Genomic DNA, 21,921 nt, shown 5'->3' with positions numbered 1-21,921 from the left:
ACACCGTTCATTTCCCGAATGCCTTTGTTTGGGGTGCAACAGCGACCACTTTGTATTGTAATAGGCTGAAATCAGACCTGAAAGTATTTATTATTCCGTTTACGTGAGCCACTCACTGGTTGTCTGCAACGATGGCAGATTTTCTTCTTCTTTTCATGTAACAGAAAAACAAGATTGCTGTAGAAAAACAACACTAAAAGTTTGATATTTTGAGCAAGCGTGAGGACGGCTTCTCGTTTTATGCTCTTTCCCCCCATCTTTTGGTTTCACAAACATGAGCTCAGTTATTCCTCCCCCAGTATCTGCACTGCTGCTGTAAAGTTTTATGTGCAAACCGACCAGAATTTTATGGCTTATTTCCAATCTACGGGTTTTGTAAAGCTTTGACTTGCTGATTTAGCTCTAAAATTTTAATGAAACACAACTCACAAAAATATGCCCTTTCACTCAGTTTATGCGCTTTGCATAGTCCTTAATTTAGATTTTTATTGGATTTATATGTCATCAACTAAGGGAGAGATGGCCTAGTGGTTAGAGCAAGACGCTTGTGTTCGGAAAAGGCTGCAGGAGCCACTGTGGGTCCCTGAACAAGGCCCTTAGCCCCTGAGGCTGTAAGCCTAACGACCCTAAGGAATGGGTTAAATGCAGACAAATGCCGTTTGAATGTACGATTAAATGACAAATAAAGATCTGAGTGAATGCTTTGCATGCAGGTCACATCACTGGTTGAGCCACTATTAGCAGAAAATGGCATTTATGCGTCGCAAATCCTTCATCCATCCTATCCATCCTTGTCCTCACAGGATTGCGGCGGGGTGGTACCCATGTCCAGCACTCATTGGACGAGAGGCGGGGTAAACCCTGGATAGGTCACCTGTCATTCACAGTGCAGCACAGAAAGCAATCAAATGAGAAACGTCATAAAGGAGAGAAATCAAGTCATCAATAGAATTATCAATATGTTCTTCACAGTTTGCTACGTGTTTGCATCAGTCATGGCTTGTTGATTCTGTCATATTCTTGCTGCAGGAACACTCCCTCTGTCTGAGTTGTAGGCTATTTCCCTGAAGAAAAGTCTGTCAGACTGCATGAAAATGGTTCAGAATGCACGTCAGAACCTGCCAAATTTGTTCAACCAGAAGGATGTTTTAAGCCAGCAAATCACAGTGAAACACTCTTCTGTGTGCCAATCCCAGGTTTTTTTGCCATCAGTCTTGGTGTATGCTGTCGGTCCTTAAGAACCCCGCTGACAAGAGGTGGCCTGGAAGCTCACTTTGCAGAAACAATAGATTTTGTTTTTAGTGTGTACCTTTGTGAAATCCTATGCTGGTAACTTTTTATGTTTTTATTTAGTTTTCTTATTCTAATCGTACAATTGTCAAAAACAGAATATGCACATTTGTGTTTTTTTACTTAAAGGAGCAATAAGTGAAATCTCATTATTTTAGGTAGAAAGAACTAAAAAATAGTTTTGTGAAGAACTAAACGTATGTCTTTAGATGGACTATGGTTAAACGTCACACACTATCTCTGAGTTGTTCTCCAATCTCTTGTGTACATAGCCGGGCTGGCCGTGCGTACAGGTATGTGAACAGCTGCCACTCAGGGCTTACCTACTTCCTGCCCATAAAATGCCACTGCCAGGCACAAAATGGCGGAGAGCACCCCCATCGGATCAAAGCGTTCTCAGCATTATGAAGTTATAGCCCCATTTACACTACCCTTGTTAAACCGATCCATGTCGAGCTCGGTCCGAGCTTGGATCAGTTAACCAAGCCGAGCTTGGTTCTGACGACCCTTTACACATCACGCTATCTCGGTTCCTTGGTTTCCTCGCCTCCTAGTGACGACCTGCGGTACTACTACTCTCTAGGCTCGAAGGAGGAAATCAAGCAAATAAAAATGGCGGCGCCTGTAGCACTCAGGAAGTTATGCTTGGTTATATTTTCGTTGTTTGCGGAGAGACGGCAACTTTTGGTGAATTTACTTGACAGAGTCGGCTTTTGGGAAGTGGATAAGACAAACGAACGTCTAATAAGGATTTACAGACGCAGGAAACGACAGACGCTGAGCTTCATCACACTGCTAAGCAGAATCATCACTGGAAATTGTGTGTCATGGTAGGGAAGCTAGTATTTTTATATTTAAACCAGGAAAAACGGAGACAAATTTTATCATTTAATATATTAAGTGGGCCACATAGCCAAAGAGACACTTGTATCTCTGGAAATGCAGGTAGCATACTCCTGAAAACTATGAGTCTGTCTCAATACTGCTGAACCTACAGGTGAAACCCGTTAATTTAAAAATTACTGTTAAAATAAAAAAAATACTCTTAAAATAAAAATGTAAAGGTAAAAAATTAAATGGGCCCAAGGGTCCAACCAGTTATGGCTTCTGTTCCAGCCCATATCATCATAAGAAATTGATTCAGTGTTATGTCGTTAGTACAGAGGCCATAACAGGAGCCCTGACCACTTTTAAAAGGGCACTGGCCCCTGTTGGCCCCTGTGTAGAACCGCCCATGCCTAAATGTCCTTCAAGTTCTTCTGAATTTACCTTAGATTTATTGTTTCTTTCAAAATCTAAGCTCACATTGACTCACTGTTTCTGTCTTTGGGCCAAGTAGAGCTTAACGGAGATCAGTGAAACAAATGGGACAAACAAGCAGGCCAACACACAGGACAAGCAATTATTGTAATGAACATCTGCAATGTGTGTTTAATAAAAGTCCCAGTGGGCCTCTTAGTTTAAACTCATGCAGTGTTTTTCTTGCTGGCTCATTCTGAAAGAGGAATTCTTTGCTGTTCTTTGACTGACACAGCTATGTCTTCAGAAAAAAGCCAAGAAATAAGGAAAAAAAAAAAGAGTTCTGTTCAATAAAACTTCTAAAATATTATATTAATCCCAAAGGTAAATTAAATAAAGTTGTTTTCACAATTGTATCATCTTTATTTTGACATTATGATTGAGAATAGTATGGGGAAAAATCTGGGCTGCAGGACAGAAGGAATCCGATAACATCAAACTTTCTCTCAGCAGGCCTATTCAGTGAAACTCAATCCGTAGCCATGGGAGGCAACCACAAATGTTTCCACCTTTTGTTACTCTAAGATTTATTGTCAGTCACTGTGTCCTTGAGGTGTTGGCCTAAATTTCCTGCTAACCAGTTGGTGGACTTGGTTAACATATTGTTATTCACAGTGAGGCATAGTGTTACTTTTTTCTTATGGCCTTGTAATAGCCTTCCTGATAACGCACAACAAAGAGATTAGAGCTGAGTTTTTAGGTATTGACTAGTTGAATAACAAAGCAGAAGGAGGGAATGTGGAGGTTTTGAGAAAAAGTACTAAAGTATGAAATCTTTTAAGCTTTAAGCCTTAATTAGAAAGGTTAAATACCTTGATGAATGTTTAGTTTCCATGCAGTCATGAAGCAACTTATTTTATAGTATGATTTTCTTCTGTATAAAGCATTTACAATTCTAACTTTCACAACATAAATCACGCATTTCGCAAAGTTCACGGTCTCCGTTATTGTAACCTTCTTGTTTCTGCTATGTGTTGTTTGTGCAGCCGATGCCTGCTTGTTAAAAATAATATTCACTAGTTCTTAGAGTGGTCAAAGGTTCAGTGGGACTTTGCTAAAGTTTTCTTTTTCTCAACTCAACATTTAAACTTAGCCGATTGTGATTTTTTTTTTCCCTTCTCTCCACTGACATAAGCAAAAGGAATGTGCACTTTTCACCTTTCCACAAAGTTCCACTGATGCATGCACAAACACAAAAAAAAACCTCCCCTGTGTGATGGTACTGTATCAATATTATGTTTTCTCCGCCCGGCCCTGTTCCTGTTTGCACGGCCCGGTAAATGTACCAAACCTAGTAATCCCTAACGGAGGAAATCCCACTGAGTGCTTGCTTTCTGCTCTCTCTCTTCGGAAACGTCTCTTTCCTCTCTTTATCACTGTATAAACCCAACACTCCTTAGCTTCCTTCTACCCTAACATGACTGTTTTACATAAAAGACATTTCCCGCTGCCTTAGCAAAGCTCAGTCTCATTCGAGCAGTAATTCTGGGTAGCAAAAGTAGAAGTTGGAAAAAAGATACACAGAAACCAAGTAAAAATGGGAATTTTGTTGACAGCTTGTATAAGACTTGAAGCTTTCTACAACACAAAGTAATCCAATACACGTAAAATGTTTTCTTAAAATCATGCCGGCTATGAGTCTTCCTCACACACAAAATACAATTGCTTCTAACGTGTTTAATAAAAGAGGAAAAAGTATAAATCAAACTTGTAGTTTCCCTTTTACCCTGCCCCATATCATCACCCGTCTAGCACCGTGTTTCATGGCAGCTATGAGCTGTTGATGCTAATGTGCTGTTTTGATTATGACTTGTACGACGTGCCTTTCATTGACTGGGATTTCATCGCTGGTGTTTTGTGAAGCATGACCCTTTTTTTTTTCGTGCATAAGTCACTGAAAAGCCTTGTCGTGCTGCAACAGGTAATTCAAAAACAGAAGAAATAAAAGACAAAGTGACACACGGAATAATACTTGACAGTCTAAAAGGGCCTAATGCGCACTTTGGGATATGTTGTGATGACGGCGTAAAACATAGAGCTGAAAGCATAAAAAGACCATCCGATATGTCCTGACAGGAAGGTTTTTCGACAAAAAGAGCATGAAAGTAGTTGAGTACAGCGGCTTCTGTGGTCGCTCTCTCTTTGTCTCTTACATGTAAGCACAGAGGTGCATCTCTTTTATCCTAGCTGCCATGAGTAGTCTATATGAAGTGGGTATTGTAAATAAGACTCAGGGATAATAGGGAAAGAAGAAGAAAAAAGGCAGTGTCTTAACTTGATTTTACCCAAGTCTTTCTCTGACCTTAGATCTGCCGTATAAATGATTTTGCCAATTTGTGAGACGAAGGCGTTCAGACATTCGGACATAGAAAGCCACTTTTATGTTAAATGTGCCAACCGTAGGCCAAGAGAACCACAGCGCGTAAAAGACCATCAGCCCACTTAAGATTTGACTAGCAGAAGAAATGTGCACAATTGGCGAATGACCTGAACAAAAAATGTACAATTAATACCATTTAAGTTTATTTAAAGAGCTTCAGTAAAAGCGCTCGCTTCTCAGAGTACTAGTTATTCACTGGTATAATTAGCTTTCCTTACCAAGTAAGTCTGGCAGCCTGACAAGTTAATGTTGGCTTAATTGCCAAGGCTATACGCTTAAGTGCCAAGTCTGCACTAGGCTGTTTAATTCACTGGAACACATGCTTGTTGTTATTGCTTTTCTTCCCACCCTTCTGAGAGCTTTACCTTCAATCGCTCAGTAGGTGGTGCTCCTCTGGTGGACAAGCTATGACTGTTTGGGCTTTTTGTTATTTCAGAAATTTGCGACCAAAGGTTTTGACTGAATTGAAGGAATTCTCTCTCTTCATTGGCCGTGGAACAATAAGTGAGACAGTGATTTTGTTTGCACATGACCTGAGAAATCTCTGTTGCTTCTCTGAAACTTTTCAGTTTATTGGCTTGGTGCCTTTGACTTTTTAAGACCGCGATAATTCGGAAAACAGGAAGTTGCCCCGGACATATTAGGGCTCAACAAGGAGCCGGCATTTGAATGCAATGTTGTGTACGGCTAATTTGCTGTCACAGATTCCCTTCTGGGGCCACCTACGGCCATATGCCAATTAAAATGACCACCCACCTCCTCCCGAACTAAATGATTTATCAGACATGCACGCATTCATTCAGACTCACGATGGCAACAGCTGGAGAGGTGAAGAAGCTGCCTATAAATATTTAACGACTGACTTTATCTGTTTATAACCGACCCCCATCACTAAAATTAAACATGTGAGTGTGTTTCTATTGTGCATTGCCAGGATTAGACTTTACTATACAAGAGATCCCAAAAAAAAACAACTATATTTGCCATTTTAGCTGTTTTTCCTTTGATATCATATGTGATCTAACTGCTCACATGTAAACCACTTAAATCTTATTCTTTTCCCAAAGTTTTCACCATGAACGTTTACCAACTGATAGCTTTAGACTTCTGTTACAGTAGGAAACCGAGAACAACTGCTTTGGATATTTGTAATTTTTCTTCAAAGATGCAAGAAAAATCAGCAAGTCATTATTTTGTGATAATGGGACATTTTTGTTTTAATCTGTGTTTTATTTGAGGAAATATACCATGTTTTTCTGAAGCTTTTTACACAATTTTACATGATTTTTCTACCATCTGTAAAGTTAGGGCATTTGTACAAGAAAAATCATCACCAATCACTCAAAACTCACTGTTTTTAAGCCTGATGTTACAACAGTAATTTGACAAAATGTTCCGTAAATATCGGTATACTGCTAAAGAATGGATAGTTGATTTAAGAACATATATTACATTCTGGCTGTAATTTAAATGACAATTAGTTGTCCATTTGGACTGTAAAAATTCATTCAACTGAGCAGCTTTCTTTGTATAAGAATAATGTTTTTTGGGGAAAAATTTTAAGATGAATAATATTTTGTCCTTCTCCGAAACTTTCTGCAGATCACCACGCTGATTAACCACAAGGACAGGCCAAAGAAGTCTGAGCGAACCTTGGCAGCCATTCACCGCGTGGGTCAGGCTGTGAGCGTGGCAGTGGGGCGCTTTGTCACCGTTGGAGAGGCCATTGCCTCAGAAAACCAAGAGCTGAAGGATGAGATGGGTCAGGCATGCTTTGAGGCGCGCAGAGCAGGTAGGAAACCTTCAGCTGCACCTGGCTGGTACTCCACATTTTACGTAAACATTGAATCTATATTTCATGCAGTGGTGATGCTGTTGCCTTTTGTTTCGAGGTGACAGTTTACCGTGCAGGAAGAAATGTCTAAGAATGCTTCTTTTTTTAGATAATACTATATATTTCTGTTTCAAGCACACACAAAAAGGCTTTGTGATATCTAGACTTTTCCAGTCAGTTTGTGCTGAGCTGACCAGTCAGTAAGATGAGAGTTTCTCATCAGTGTTTTGTTAAGCCAAACTGTGACAGTTTCATAAAGCATCAGACACGTCTCCTTCAGGCTTCACCGTGTTATCAAATTTTAGCAAATTTCGATTAGTCTGGACAGCTGAGCTGTCACCCAGTATTACACCAGAAGACCTCCAGAGTGCTTTAAAGACATTGTGGTTATTGAGTTGGGGATAAAGGCGAGGAAAAAAAAAAAAAAAAAAAAACAGCCACAGCACCCAAGGGTGTTGTGCAGAGGAGGGAATTAATCTGTCCTTACATGGATAATGGACTTTAATTGAACGTTATCGAACACTGTTTGTTACCTTGGAAAATACAGTATCCATCAACCTGTTAGATTTAAATAGAGGAAAAACGGAAACAACTAAATATTTGTATTGGATGTTTCTTTTTAAGTAGAGCTTATGTAAAGCAGCTGTAAAAATGCATTTTTGAGCTTGTCTTATCAGAACTCATGGTTTCATATGTATGGGATGGCAGAGATTGGCAGATTTATCACCATAATAAATGACTCAGACTCATTGGTTATATTGTAATTTAAGAAAGTTTACTCACACACTGAAAGTAAGAAGTATCTTATCACATGATCTAAGTGTTGTTCAGAGCACAGCATTTCTGTATAAAACTCTTATTGTAAAGACTTGTAGGAAGTTGTGTTCAGGTAATTTGCTGTATTCACACTTTAAAGCAGACAGTTTTATAAAATCCTTCTGGCTTAAAGTTTGCATGAATATTTTGTTCTTCCTGCCCACTTCAGGCACACCCTCGGTGGCTGTAATCGTAATCCAGGAAATCTGACAAGCCAGTTACAAGTTATAAACAGATCAGTTTTAAGAATACAAGCACCCACCTGCAAGTTAACATGATTTTGCATTAGCAGGCAGTTAGCTAGTCTGCCTCCTTTCACCTGTAGTGAAGTAAAAAAAACCTCCAGTTGGCTTCATTGTACAAGTGCAAAAAGAAAAGTACCGCCACATTTGATGCTTGGTTCTTGTTGGTAGTTGAAATATTCTAGTTTGACTTTTTCTGTCTCTGCTTTGGTCTGTGTGAACCATTCTTGATGTTGCAGTTGATAGACAATTTAAAAGCCCTAGAGTTTTTAACAGTGCAGTAATCAAATATATTTCTAATATTAATTAAAAATTTTAACTGTAACACTAAAGAATAATAGTACAGTTATCAATGCATTAATTAAAACAAGTAAATATTAGATTTTTCATGAGAAAAGGATGAAAATGTTTTCAAAGTCACTGACAATATTTTATGCACATCTACAAAATATTAACATAAGAAATGATTATCAAATATATAGCTTTTTATCTCAGAAGACATTACGCCTCTAAACAAAAGACCTGTGCAGTCACAGTGGCAGATGCTTTTTCTCTTCTTCCATGTACGTGCCCAACACTGGTGTCATTTCAACTTGTCACCAGAGGGGGCAGACTTCTGCAAAAACTCTAGAACTTGCGCAATGCACCTTTAAACATTGTTTGCAGACTGGAGTGATAAGTTAGAAAAATGTAATGCAGGATCAACATAGCATAAAAGAACCGAAGTCTTTGTGTGCATATTTATGGATGGACCTGCTGCATCTCGTGTGAATAAAATAGTCCCATTTCCCTGATGTTTACACATTCCGTGTCGTCCCACTTCCTCTTAACTTCCCATGTATGCTGTGGTTTTGGAAAATCAAACAACTGTTATATGTGTCTGAACTTGGGCAAATTAAGGTAATTATGTGGAACACAAAGGCCTAATAACTCTTTAAAAGTATATGTGCCATTTTTGATGGGCTCTCATTCAGTGTAATACATTTACACTGAGAACAGCACTGTCCTGCTGCATCATGACTGAGTGTGTTACCTTTCTGTGATGACACCATATTTAGTTATTTATTCATATTCATGGCTCAGCTGAAAATATTCAAATGAAAGTCCCTTACTCCACAAGTGGTCAGATAATTAAATGGCTTAAATTTCACTTTCAGTTTAAAGCACCCAAGGTTCCCATAATTAGAGAATGATTTGCGTAGCGCAGGAGTTGATTATGTAAAGTGATTATGGGGTCATTGCTGTTACCGTTGAGTCGCAGCTGCATTGATTCTGTTGCAGTGACACAGATGTGTGGTTTACATGGCATAGGAGAGCTCATGCAGCGTCATTTTTCCACTTGCTGAAAAGACCTGTGGCAGCCAGGTTTATTCAATGATCAAATTGTTCTTAATTTTATTAAAATCTGTTATTTTCCTAAAACATCATGTCTTCCGACACTGTTAAAAGGAAAAATGTAATATCATACTGTCTTTCACCATCATTGCATGTTGTGCACTTTATAAAAGAGAGAGAAAAAAAAAACTTTAGTGATAAAACATCAATGTAAGATTTCCAGTTGAAGAAGGAAGAAAATAACAGTTGAAATTGGGTTTTTCTTCTGTAGCTTTAAGTGGAACTGCACAGGGACCTCTGTGTGTGCGTCAAGAGAGGTGTTGAGCAGTTTTTTCTACTTCTGCAAAAAGGAAAGATTCAAGGAAAAGTTTTTGCAAGCACAGGGCTTATGCATTGTGTGCATCTCTTCCTTTCTTACATTTTCCAATTCTTTTTTTTTATCTGCACGTATAAACCTATCTTACACAGAGTCTTTTTCTCATGACAGGTCACTGCAAGGGAGTCAATATTAAAAGTGTTATGATGAGTGTAAAAAAAATATAAAGAAGTTTCACTAAGTCAAATATAGAAGGTAAAACATTTTTACCCAATTTTGTTTTTGCATAATGTTGTCCTCACAATGCTCTGAAAAACTTCCTAAGGTCAATGGTTTTGTTTAGTTAGTCGTCACGTGTAGGAGACATTTCAAGATAAAAGTGGAGAAACCTTTTCCAACAGCATTGATGACTGGATTTCTGGACGTTACTGAAATCTTAATTGAAAATAAGTCCAGTTGTTGTAGACAACAAAACTTTTTCTCTCTACTTTTATATTTTATATTTATTTTTGATAAATAAATCCAGTGTTATTTATCAAAAAGGTAAATTATGGTAAATGGCTTGTACTTGTATAGCGCCTTTTAACTAGTCTTGACGACCTCCAAAGCACTTTACAGTACAGTTTTAGTCATTTACCCATTCACACACACATTCACACCCTGACGGTGGTGAGCTATGTTAGTAGCTACAGCTACCCTGGGGCAGGCTGACAGAGGCGAGGCTGCCATACAACAGCGCCACCGGGCCCTCTGACCACTGCCAGCAGGCAATGCGGATGAAGTGTCTTGCCCAAGGACACAACAAAGGAGACAGTCCGAGCAGGGGATCAAACCGGCAACCCGCCAATTGCAAGACAAACCCCCTAAACTTTTTTTTCTGCCCACAAACTGGAACCAGTTTGACATTGCTTCCAGTTTGTGGACAGATTGGAGGCAATGTCACACTGACTCAAGAATTTAAACATGGCGCTATAACAATGGGTTAACGCTGGGGGAACAGGCTAGTGTAGTAAAGCATTTAATCCTCTCACGCTGCTAATTTGTAATGACGGCTAAAACTCTGACAAAGAGGCTGCTGTCGGGGAGGACAGCCGGCTGATGAGAAAATGTTCTTGTGAGTCTCTGTGCACATAGGTGGAGCTGATTGTTCATGCATGTGTAAATGCATGCATGTTCGCTGCCTGCTGTGACTAATTTGCTCCAGTTTTTACTATTTGCCGTGCACAAAGATGCATTCTGAGTTCTCCCTTTGGGCTGGCCCTGAAAAAAACTTTCAGCCGTTGTTCAATATAAATCTATTCTGAAGTCTGACTGCTTTTTTTTGTATACATCTTCTATGATCAAAAGAATTAAGCTTTGTTCTGTTTTTATCTTTTATACATCTAGCAGGGAGAGAAGAGCTAGTTAGCAAAGGACTGATGTATATTTGATCTTCCTATCTGAACCGTATCAGGATATACTAAGAGCAAGGTCAGACTACAACACAAACGACGTCAGACAAGGAAGAAAAAACTCTAAAGGCATTTTCTACTTTATGTTTCCAGTCAAATGTTTGAAGTCTTAGTTGTTATAACTAAAGAAATGCGGCCAATTTGTTTCCCACTACCTTTCTACATAGTGATGAAGGGGTGAGTATGGAGGACTGACTCTGTCATAATCAAAAATAAATTTAGAAATAAATACATTCCTTAATAAATATATAAGTCTAAAATAAACACACAAAAATAAAGCAATAAATAAATATAAGCAGTATTTAAATTATACAATGACACATAAATGTTATATAGCTTATTTATTTATTCCTCTTTTTAATAATCCCCTCATTTATTTTTTTATTATCAACTTCATACATAGCTCAGCAGCACCTTAGATTCCACAACCAAATAAGAGCGTTGATGAGCACGTGAAAAATAAACACAGGCACCTTTGACATCACCAGGTAAATTGCAAAGTAGAAGGTCGCCAATTTTGGTGTGTGGCTTCTTGTTTCTATGACCTCACTTTCTAACTGAGGGAAGAGAGGATTTGCAAGATTAGCTTAAACACGTTCGCAACCCTTCGGTCACAAGTTTGCAGCATACTACTTGAATGAGAATGAGAATATAAACCCATTAAGAACTAATTTAGTGAAGTAACAAGTAAACCTAAAAGTGGACATGAATAAAATCATTAAGTCTTAACAAACTCTTTACACTAAAAAAGAATACTTCAAGAACTTTAAGTTAATTATTCTGTTTAATAGTTGAATAATCTCTGGTTAATAAAGAAAATGTAAATATCATCAAACTTTACACATTTTTAATTGAAGACAGATTATAATGAAAAGCTTCTAAACTTAGGCTCAATGAACCCTTATATATAGGCAAAACAGCATTAACTCAGATTTTTTGCTAACTACCACAGCGCAGTCATTGGACCTGGACACAATCTCCTGCTAGCGTGGCCACAAAGTTTAACTTGCTGGCTCTGAATAACAGCCTGTCAGATGCAATCACTTTGTCTGGGCTGCTCCCTAAAAAGGACCAGCCAAACCAAGAAGAGAATTGAGCTGCACGACGTGATATCAGCCTGTGACCTGGTCCTTTTACTGTCAGAGCTTTTTCCTTTTATGAATCTCCTCCTCAGTCTGTTTCCAAAGTATGCTTTCCTCTTAATGGAAGCATCTAATGTGTTCTTTTAGAATAAAATAAAGGAAGGTAAATAAAAAAAGGGAGACCTCTTGAGACCAGTTTTGCATCAGCTTTGAAAGTTTTAGCATGTAAAACCGCCTCCAACAAACCATGCAGTTAGCAATGTTATTGTAAATTTACTCCTAGAGGTGGGGAGCGGTGGACGGGCATACCATTACGTAACAATGTTGTCTCACATAACAACATTGGTTTTGGCTCCCAGAGAAATGACTCAGAACCAAAGGCTGCGTTCCATTAATCCTGGAGTTCTGAATCCTGAACTGGGAATTGCATTAAATCCAACTGAACTTTGGTTCAAGCTGCATGTTACTGAACTAGCATGGTTTGCTTGTTGTTATGCTTGGCGCACAGGCTAACAACAGTTAGCAAATCAAGCTAATAACGGTATACAACTCCATCCCCTCAGAAACCAAATGGATGTGCTGACAAATAGATGTTGCACAGTGCAACGTGTGTGACTGATTCATTGAGGTACAGACCCTGAGATGTTCAAGCAAACAGCTTCTTTTTGTACCTTTCATTTCATTTCAAAGCACTGCAGCCATATTGGATTTGATCTGTGGGAGCTCAGTCTTTCCAAGTCGAAGTTTCAACTTCCAGTAGATTTCTTCAGGCTCAGAATTTTGGAAATTCAGACGTCAGATTACAAATCAAGCACACCTTAAATATACCCACAGTCGTGAGGATTGGTACAGTAAATAAAATGGCACATTATAGTGTGATGTAACAAATATACAGCGGTCTACATTTACTGGCATTCCTAAAAAACATGCAGAAAGCCTTTATTAGGAACATGTTTTCTCAATTTTAGAAAACCCTACCTTTTACTTTAGTACCAACATTAAAAATAGCTACCCACCAAACTTCGCCCAAATCTGAAGTTTGAGCAATATTTGCATCTTTATCGTGCCAGCGCATCTCTATTTCAGATCAAGAAGTCATGATATCAGGAAAAACAAAGCACCTCCACATCCTGCAGATCTCTTGGCTCTTTCAGGCCAGATGGGATGTTTGCAACTCTCAGCAAGCTCTTGTTCTGCTTCGACAGCATAAAAAAGACATTGCCTGATAGTAAAAAAAAAAAAAAAAACGTTTTCACAGCTTCTTTATATTCTGTTTTTTTCTTCCTAAGAGACGACATGTCAACTTATTTCTGAAGTTATTTATGATGACAGATTTTTGCCCTCCTAATCTTATTGACTGGGTTTATGAGTGAAAGTGCTACTGCATCAACCTATAAATCATAAGCTGTCTCGCAGCACATTCTTGATAAGGAATGCTGGGTGATTGTTTAAACTTACAACTCAAAAGTTACGGTTTAGTTTTCAAGTTTGAAGGTTTCTTTGATCTCACCCTCTCCTACAGAAGTGCAAAGTTTTAAAGTACAAAATCCATCTATACCACGAACTGAGTTTGTGCTTTAGGATGCCTCCTGATGAGCCAGCAAAATAATTCACCTCTCATCTCAACTAGTTTGTACATTTTATATTACGTTTCTTCTGTATCAAGAAGTTCATATGCAGATTACAGCTCAGTGTGACTGCGTGATTTACTTTAGGAGGGATCCAAATGTGAAAGGATCAGGCCGATCTGATTGTGCAAAAGTGAAGTGCGGTTGACTTTAAATTCTTTCCCTGAGAATTATTGAAAATATATGTATGTACGGTGAACACTGGAGATAGGCACCAGCACCACAATCAGGGGGATAAGCGAGTCAGAAAATGGATTGATGGATGGATGTATGTACAATGTGAAAAAAATACATTTGGAGCAAGCTTTTTTTTTTGGCAATTAGCTGTTTGCACCCTAGATTCAGCCTGTTTTATAAGATTAGAAGTTAAGAAATCAGATTAGTTTGTGAAAGAAAACCAAACAAATCCACATCTATATCTATATCTATCTATACCACCTGGTGCATTGCAAAAAATTTGAATTTTATTGCAATTAACTGAATTATTTCTGTAATTCAGTTAAAAAGGTGAAAATTACATTGTCCATGACACACTGACACAATTTAGGCATTTATCTCTGTAATTTTTATGTTTTACAGCTAATGAACACCTGAAACTCAAATGTCCCAAAAATGTTCATTATATAAAAAATAAGAAAATCTTTATTTAATACAGAAATACTAGGAGGAAGAGTCCTTACTAGATAGTAGTCCAAGGGACATTCATTGTTACTCTCCACATGGAGGACAAGGTTATTGCTCTTGAAACTAGCAGTTCACAGAGCAATGTATCAAAGCACATTAATGGAAAGTTTAGTGGAGGGAAAAGGTGCGGCGGAAAACGGTACACAGGCAGCAGGGGTAATTGGAGACTTGGGATGACTGTGAAGCAAAGATCTCTTTTCAGATGACAGCGAATTTCCTCACAGAGCGACAAGTAAAAAGGCTATTCTGACCCAGCCAGTGAACCTGATTCGGCCTCCCTGTCACTTTTTTCTTCCAGGTGACGCTATAGCCCAGCTGACAGACGTGGGATCGGCCATGCAGCCCCAAACAGACGGCCGCGTCACTGTGTTCAGTGACAGGACCGGGATGGTAAAGGCTGCCCGTCTGCTCCTCTCGTCGGTCACTAAAGTCCTTGTCCTTGCTGATCGCATCGTCATCAAACAGATAATCACATCACGCAACAAGGTAAAGCAAAGCAGACTGAGATGAGAAGCACTACCCTGAACAACATCAGTAAGCTCTCCTCATCCACGCACGCAAGAATATTTGCCCTCAAGTTCTTCATTTTGCTCATAAGCAAACAGCGGCCCCCTCTGAAAGAGTACTCTGGACGTAATTGAGGGGAAGCAGCACTTTTAGTGGCCACATAAAAAAAAAACACCCAGCGAGAGGCCGTGTCTCTCCCTTGTACCTGCCTGTGCTCTTAGCCAGACAATGTGTTATGGATGTTGTTTCAGGCCGGGCCAAGAATGGAAACAGGGGCCTAATCATGACTGGTTTGCTCTGTTTGGACAGACGGTCGACAGCCCTCTGTTCTCCATTACTGGCAAACACAATTAGATCTCTTCCTCCTCTTTATGCGGCACAGATAAAGGCTGCTGTTGCATTGGTGCTGCCAGCTAGCATATCCTCAACAACTAAATTATAAGCTCACACAGATTATTATTATTAACAGAAATGCAGCTTCTTGGCTGCTTAACTCGAATACTTTATGTATGATTTTATCTGTGTGATCAATAGGAAAATTGTAAATACAAGACTCTTGCAAGAGGCCCCTCGAACTTTTTCACATTTTCAGATTATAACCACCTTTAATGTATTTTATGAGGATTTTAAGTGATTGCTCAGCACAAACCCGTGAATGCTTCTAAATGCATAATGACGCATGGCTTTTAAGATTTTCTGAACAGTGGTGTACATTTGTATAGCTGCAAGTTTTTGGGGTATTTCTGTACCTGCTTTGCAAATCTAAAAACTGATCCTTTTTTTTTTATTCTGCTGTCAAATTGCTCCATTTACAGCTCATTTAGACTGGATGGAAAGTGTCTGTGAACATCAACTTTTAAGGCTTGGCACAGATTCTCAGTTGCATTTAGATCTGGCCTTTAACTGGCTAACTTTAACTCATGAATGTGGTTTGATCTAAACCATGGGTCTCCAGCACCAGTCTCCGAGAGCCATCGTCCTGCAACTTTTAGATGCACCCCTTTTCCAAAGTACTGGAGTCAACTCGATGGCTCAAAACCAGGCCTCTGCAGAACTGGATGGCATGCTGCTGAAATAGTTTAGCTTTTTGACTCAAGTGTGTTGGATCAGGGATGTCTGTAAAAGCTGCAGGACGGTGGCTCTCAACAACTGTGTTTAGTGCCTTTGTCCTGCTAAAAGGTGAACCTCTGCCTCAGTCTTGAATCTATTGCAGTCTCTACAACCCCTCAGCATGATGCTGTCAAAATGATGTGTTACAGCAGGGATGGCGTTTTCAGGGAGATGAAAACATTTGTTTCCCACCACACAGAGCATTTTGCATGTTGGACAAAAAGTTCAGGTTGGTTCTCGTTTGATCAGAGCATTCTTCCACATGTTTGCTGTGTCCCTACATGGCTTGTGGAAAACTGCAGTTTTGACTCGGCTTTCTTTTAACAAAATGTTTTTTCTCTCCGCTCCTGTGCAGAAGCCAGATTTGTGAGGTACACAACAGATAGTTGTCCAAAATCATTTACAGATTCTCCAACCTGAGCTGTGGATCTCTACAGCTCTTTCAGCTCTCTTGATTGCTTAAAGGGGACCTATTATGCTTCCTTTTAAACACGCTAGGACAGGTATATTGATATACAAAACATGTTAATTGCATTTTATGCACAAAATCATTCTCAAATAATGAGATTTTACCTCCTCAGTTCCGTCCGTTTTGAGCTTCTTTCAGAATGAGCCGTTTCAGGGCTCTGCCACTTTTATGCAGATAAACTGTAACTAGCCACTCCCTCCAACTCCAAAAATGTTTAAACTTGCACTTTATACACATGAAAGTGGCTGCAAACAGAAACACGATGGTACAACTGTGCAACTTTGACCCTGAGTCAGACCCAGAAGCTGAAGAAGTGGAACCCCCTGCACAAACGGCAAAGATGCAGCAAGCAGTATCTGAATGGTGCGTTCCTAAATGGACACAGGGCTATCTGTAGCCTATTGTTAGTGTTAGCTTACACTAAATGACAAACAATGCTCATGCCGAACAGCAATAAGGAAGCACACAAGAGGCGCCACTGAGTGCTTGCATGTCCATCATCTGCAGCTTTACAAGAGTAGAGACAGAACTCACCCTCAGTTGCAGTCTTTTGGCTAAACCTGCCATGTGCGGAGTGTTGTTAGGTGAGGGGCGGTGCTTGCCGATTTTGATATTACATCAAAATCAGCAGGTTTTTAAAACTGTTTCCACAAGCAGCAGAGACCCAAATGGAAGTACAAAAAAACATGCAAAAAGTTAAAGTGTCCCCTTTAATGCTCTGCTTAAACAGGTTGTCAGTTTAAGTAGATTACCATGTCTTGGTGGGCTGTCGCCAGTGCCATACTCATTTAAGTTTTTGGTGACAGGTTGAACCGTGCTCCGGGTCTCATCCTGTTAGCAAAACCGGCTTTAAACTCCTCTACAACTTAATTTATGACTGTCTGTACCCTGCCTTTTAGATCTTTATTGGTAAAAATTGGTAAAAATGTACTCCTAATTTATAAGTAAATCCTACCTTGTGTTGCTTATTCAATTCAAAAGTTTATTTCAAACCTGCACACATTTTACAATACATATACTGATAAACAATACATATGCATGGCTTGAAAGGGGAATGGAAGAAGCAAAAGCTTATACATGTCCAATCCCCCTCCCTCCCCTTATCACATACATTCCTAATCAAACACAGATTTTTGTGTTTATAATGTGACAAAATGTGAAATATGTTCAATATGGACTGTATGTTGAACATAATTGGTCCAACTTTTAATCTTGCAAGATCCTTTTTTTTTTTGTTGCTATCTGAACATTGTATAAAATGTCCTCTGTCACTGCTAATAAGGACGCGTTCCAAAACATATCACAACATATCCCATTTCAGGTTCTTGTAACACTTGACAAACTGGAACGAGTCAGCACCTTCCAGGAGTTCGTGCAGATTTTCAGCCAGTTTGGCAACGAGATGGTGGAGTTTGCTCACCTCACAGGAGACAGACAGAACGTGAGTAGCAATGCAATTATTAGATTACATTAATTGTATTTTAATGATGAAATAGTACGTTCAATTTTTCTTTGGGTAAAAATTTTTTTTGTTTGTTTTCTCATGTGGACGCTCTGCACTAAACTGTGCTTTTTTTTTTTAAATATAAATTCAGATCACTGAGATAAGGTGGTAAGACTAGACTTTGAACTCTGCAGTGGATGCACAAACTCTGAACAAATCAATTGTTCAACTATGAAATATTTACATATTTAAAAAAAACATCTGGATAATTGAATGAGAAGGCTTCCTCGGGCCGGGCTTCTTTCTGCAAAGTTTCTTCACTTATCCATATTTATTTGCCTCTCCAGCCTTTAGAAGCAACGCTCAGGTCAGTTGTGACTCACGCTCCTCAAAGAATATTTACATCACGATTCAGTCTGGAAACCAGCTGACCCCTGCTTTCGCGTGGTGCATTCTCTCAGCCATATAGCGGCACATTTGCAAAACAAAACATGCACTCCAGAGCTTCAAAAAAAAAACCAGCCTTCGAGTTTAGGGGTTCTAAACTTTGTGCTGTCAGAGGACTGCTAATCCCGCTTTGATGCATACGTTCAGCCTCTGCAGCTAAAGCGCCTCGCCTGCAGAAGCCGACCTGGTATGCAGCGGCTGTGATATTCACTCTGGGAGGGAGGATCCGCCATCAGTCTGTCTGAATTTCATCGGGGGCTCAGGTTTTGATACACACATCACGTCGCTGCTAATGCTTCCTCTCCTCATTCGCCACTTTTTTTTTGTGTCATATTTACTCCCACTCATGGACTCCCCATGTTCACACATAAAAAAAAAAGCACTTTTTAAAAAAAAAAAAAAAAAAGCATCTTCGGCTATTGAAACCAGATGAGCGGAGAGGCAAAAATAATGACAGATAATCATGTCGTCTTTGTAATCTGTGGCAGAGTGCCTGCAGAGGAGTTGATTCAGCTGCCGTTTTCAAATCCTCTGCCTTCAGAATTCAATCTGCGTATCTTCATGTAGAATACATGCAGAGTGACATAAACAGATTTTCCTTTTATTTTCCGGTACTGTCTCTCTCTTTTCTTCAAAAAAAAAAGGAAAAAAGAAAGATAACCCACCAAACTGCACGTGCAACCTGCAGACAAATCCAGATTATATCCTGGCGACCGAGCGGGATACTTTTTTATGCTTCATGTCCCTTGGACACCCTGAGAATTGTAAGAAGTCCTTGCTAAAATAAAAGGCATCAGTCTGAATGGTATCTATGTGCGTGCGTGCATGCGTGTGCCTGTGTGTTGTAGGACTTGAAAGACGAGAAGAAGAAGGCGAGAATGGCAGCAGCCCGAGCGGTGCTGGAGAAATGCACCATGATGCTCCTCACTGCCTCCAAGGTAAAACTGACCTCGGGCCTTTTTTTTTTAAAAAAAAGAAAAAAAGTGTATTGATCATGTCCAGCTTAAAAATTGAAGCCTCTCTCCGCCTTCTTCAGTATCAAGGCTTCCAACGTGCTTGGGTCTGTGCAGTAATTGATTCGAGACACGTTAAGTAAAAGAGGAATAAGGAAGAGAGAGAAGAAGAGGTTAGAGGTTGACATTTCACATCCAACTCCCTCCGCAGACTTGCCTCAGGCACCCGGACTGTGAGTCGGCACGGATCAACAAAGACGCCGTGTTCCACCGAATGCGCTGCGCCCTGGAACAGGTCATCGAGATAGTCACCGAGGCGCGGAGCTGCGGGGAGAACAAGGTCCTCCCTACGAGTATCTACAACACCATCAAAGACTTCAAGGTAGAATGCCGTTTTGTTATAAAGAAATGAGGCGAACGTCGCTCCGCAGATTTTCTGCTCGCTTGTATTATTACACAGTGACTTGCAAATGTGTCCGTATCCAGTGAACCTTAGCACATCTTGTCACATTACAACCACAAACATAAATGTAATGTGGCAAGCGTTTACATCCCTCTGTTGCCCCTTAAATCAAATCTGGTGCAGCAGATTGCCCTAAAAAAATCTCTGTATAAATACGGCTGTTCTGTAAAGATGAACGCATCATGAAGACCAAGGAGCACATCTGATAGAATATAATAGAATTCAATTTTATTGTCATTGCACTGTCACAAGTACAGACCAACGAAATGTGTTCTCTGCTTTTTACCCATCACCCTTGGGGAGCAGTGGGCTGCCATGTGCGGCGCCCGGTGAGCGTTCTGGGGTTAAGGGTCTTGCTCAGGGGCCCAGAGTGCAGGCGCTGGGGATCGAACCGGGTACTTGCATCCTTCTCTGAGTGCAAGCGTGCTGCTCTAAACACTAGGCCAGCACTCCCCTACGGAAAGAGTAAAACCTGATCCTGACAACACATGGATTGAGATCAAACTTCGTCACAAACAGGATTCGAACCTGTGCGGGGAAACCCCATTGGATTTCGAGTCCAACGCCTTAACCTCTCAGCCACCATGACTTCTCTGACGGGTCTGGTATAAAGTTATGGAGGAGAATAAAGTGGATGGTTAGGTTATAAAACAATATCCCAAGCAGAGGTGGGTTGAGTAGTCGAAAATTGTACTCAAGTAAGAGTAGCAGTACTTCAACATGCTTTTACTCAAGCGAAAGTAAAAAAAAAAAGAAAAACGACCAAGAAATTACTTAAGTAAAGAAGAATTTGGTAGCAAAGCTAATCAAGTACTGAGTAACTAATTATAACATCCAAACAAGAGGTCTCACTTTGAAATAAAGTACAGGTGTGTCTCTCTGGTTCATTTACTAATTAAAACAAGTCTGTTCTTTATTGAATGACGTTACTCATGGTGGGTAGAGTAGCTAGAAGTTTTACCCAAGTAAGAGTAGCGATACTTCTTAATAATAGGACGGACGTAAAAGTGAAAGGTACAGTGCAGTAAAACTAATGCATTTTGTTAAAGAATTACTCAAGTAAATGTATCTGAGTAAATTCTACTAGTTACTACCCACCTCTGAGCCCGAACTTTCAGCATCACCCTCAGCCATGGGATCCTGGACAAAACAGCTGTTAGAGGCTGTGGTGGCAATTTGCCTTTGAGCAGCACAAGAACCCTAAACATAGTACCTGAGCTACAAAGTTGTGGTTTAGATACACGCATTTCTGTACGTTATATACTGTAGGTCCTGTCAAAGTTCAGACCTAAAGCTAACTGCGAATCTGTGGCAAGACAGTTTCTATCTAGTCTGATTGAGCTTGACCTATTTGATTTGAAGAGTACTGGGTAAAAGTTGCTGTCTCTAGATTGGGGGTGTAACAAAACACCGATCCCCATCGATGTGCCAAATAAATGATTTACGGTCCAATTACATTGATGCAAAATGAAAATCGTCATTTTTAAGATGCACCTTTATTTTAAAATTCACAAGAAATGAGACTAGAGGGAACAGGTGATTATTATTATTATTATTATTATTATTATTATTATTATTATTATTATTATTATTATTATTATTATTATTATATTGTTTTATTTAAATACCTGCTTTGAAGTAAAATGGTCACGTCATTTTTTTTGAGTTAATATCAATGTGAATAATAGTGTTAGATGAGAGAGGATATTGGGTGGCATCGATAGGAAATCTTAACAGATTTTGTTATATCAGCAAATATTGCCATCCAAACAAATCGATGTAACCTTGTATCATGATAAAGCTGGTGATTTACACCCCTACTCCAGATGTGCAACACTGGTAGAGACATACCCCAAAACTACTTGTTTCACACAGTTTTTTTGTCAGGAAATCTAAAAAAATTCAGATTTCAGATTTCCATTTGTAAAAACATTTGATCACATAAAATTCCAGGTGAAATACATTGAAATCTGTGGTTGGAAAAGTTACAAAAACTGAAAAAGGTCAAAGCTGGCCGGGTTAGCAGAATAATCACTCCTGCATTCATTGTGTCTGTCAAAGCTTCAGACGCGCCTCGGCCCATCGCAGCTGTAAAGCACACGTTCCCACTTTGTAGTTCTCTTAATACGGCTGCGTAGCTCGCCATAAAACCCCTCCATCGCACTCACTAA

General features: G+C 39.5%; 1 protein-coding gene and 1 non-coding gene across 3 annotated transcripts in view; one reads left to right on the top strand and one right to left on the bottom strand.

Moving 5' to 3' along the window:
- ctnnal1 (catenin (cadherin-associated protein), alpha-like 1) overlaps window positions 1–21,921 on the top strand; it is an 84,629-nt gene that overhangs the window by 40,610 nt on the left and 22,098 nt on the right. For both annotated transcript variants that reach the window (XM_012878884.3, XM_012878883.3), the window contains exons 2-6: window positions 6,572–6,761; window positions 14,656–14,843; window positions 17,765–17,884; window positions 19,183–19,272; window positions 19,499–19,669. In XM_012878884.3, coding sequence (XP_012734338.2) covers window positions 6,572–6,761; window positions 14,656–14,843; window positions 17,765–17,884; window positions 19,183–19,272; window positions 19,499–19,669 — 759 coding nt within the window. The remainder of the gene's footprint in view (window positions 1–6,571; window positions 6,762–14,655; window positions 14,844–17,764; window positions 17,885–19,182; window positions 19,273–19,498; window positions 19,670–21,921) is intronic.
- trnas-cga lies at window positions 20,258–20,339 on the bottom strand. Its single transcript has one exon. It is a non-coding gene; the product is annotated as a tRNA-Ser (tRNA).

Source organism: Fundulus heteroclitus, chromosome 13 (assembly GCF_011125445.2).
Source record: "Fundulus heteroclitus isolate FHET01 chromosome 13, MU-UCD_Fhet_4.1, whole genome shotgun sequence".
Classification (NCBI taxonomy): domain Eukaryota; kingdom Metazoa; phylum Chordata; class Actinopteri; order Cyprinodontiformes; family Fundulidae; genus Fundulus; species Fundulus heteroclitus.
This window is presented reverse-complemented; position numbering and strand designations above follow the sequence as displayed.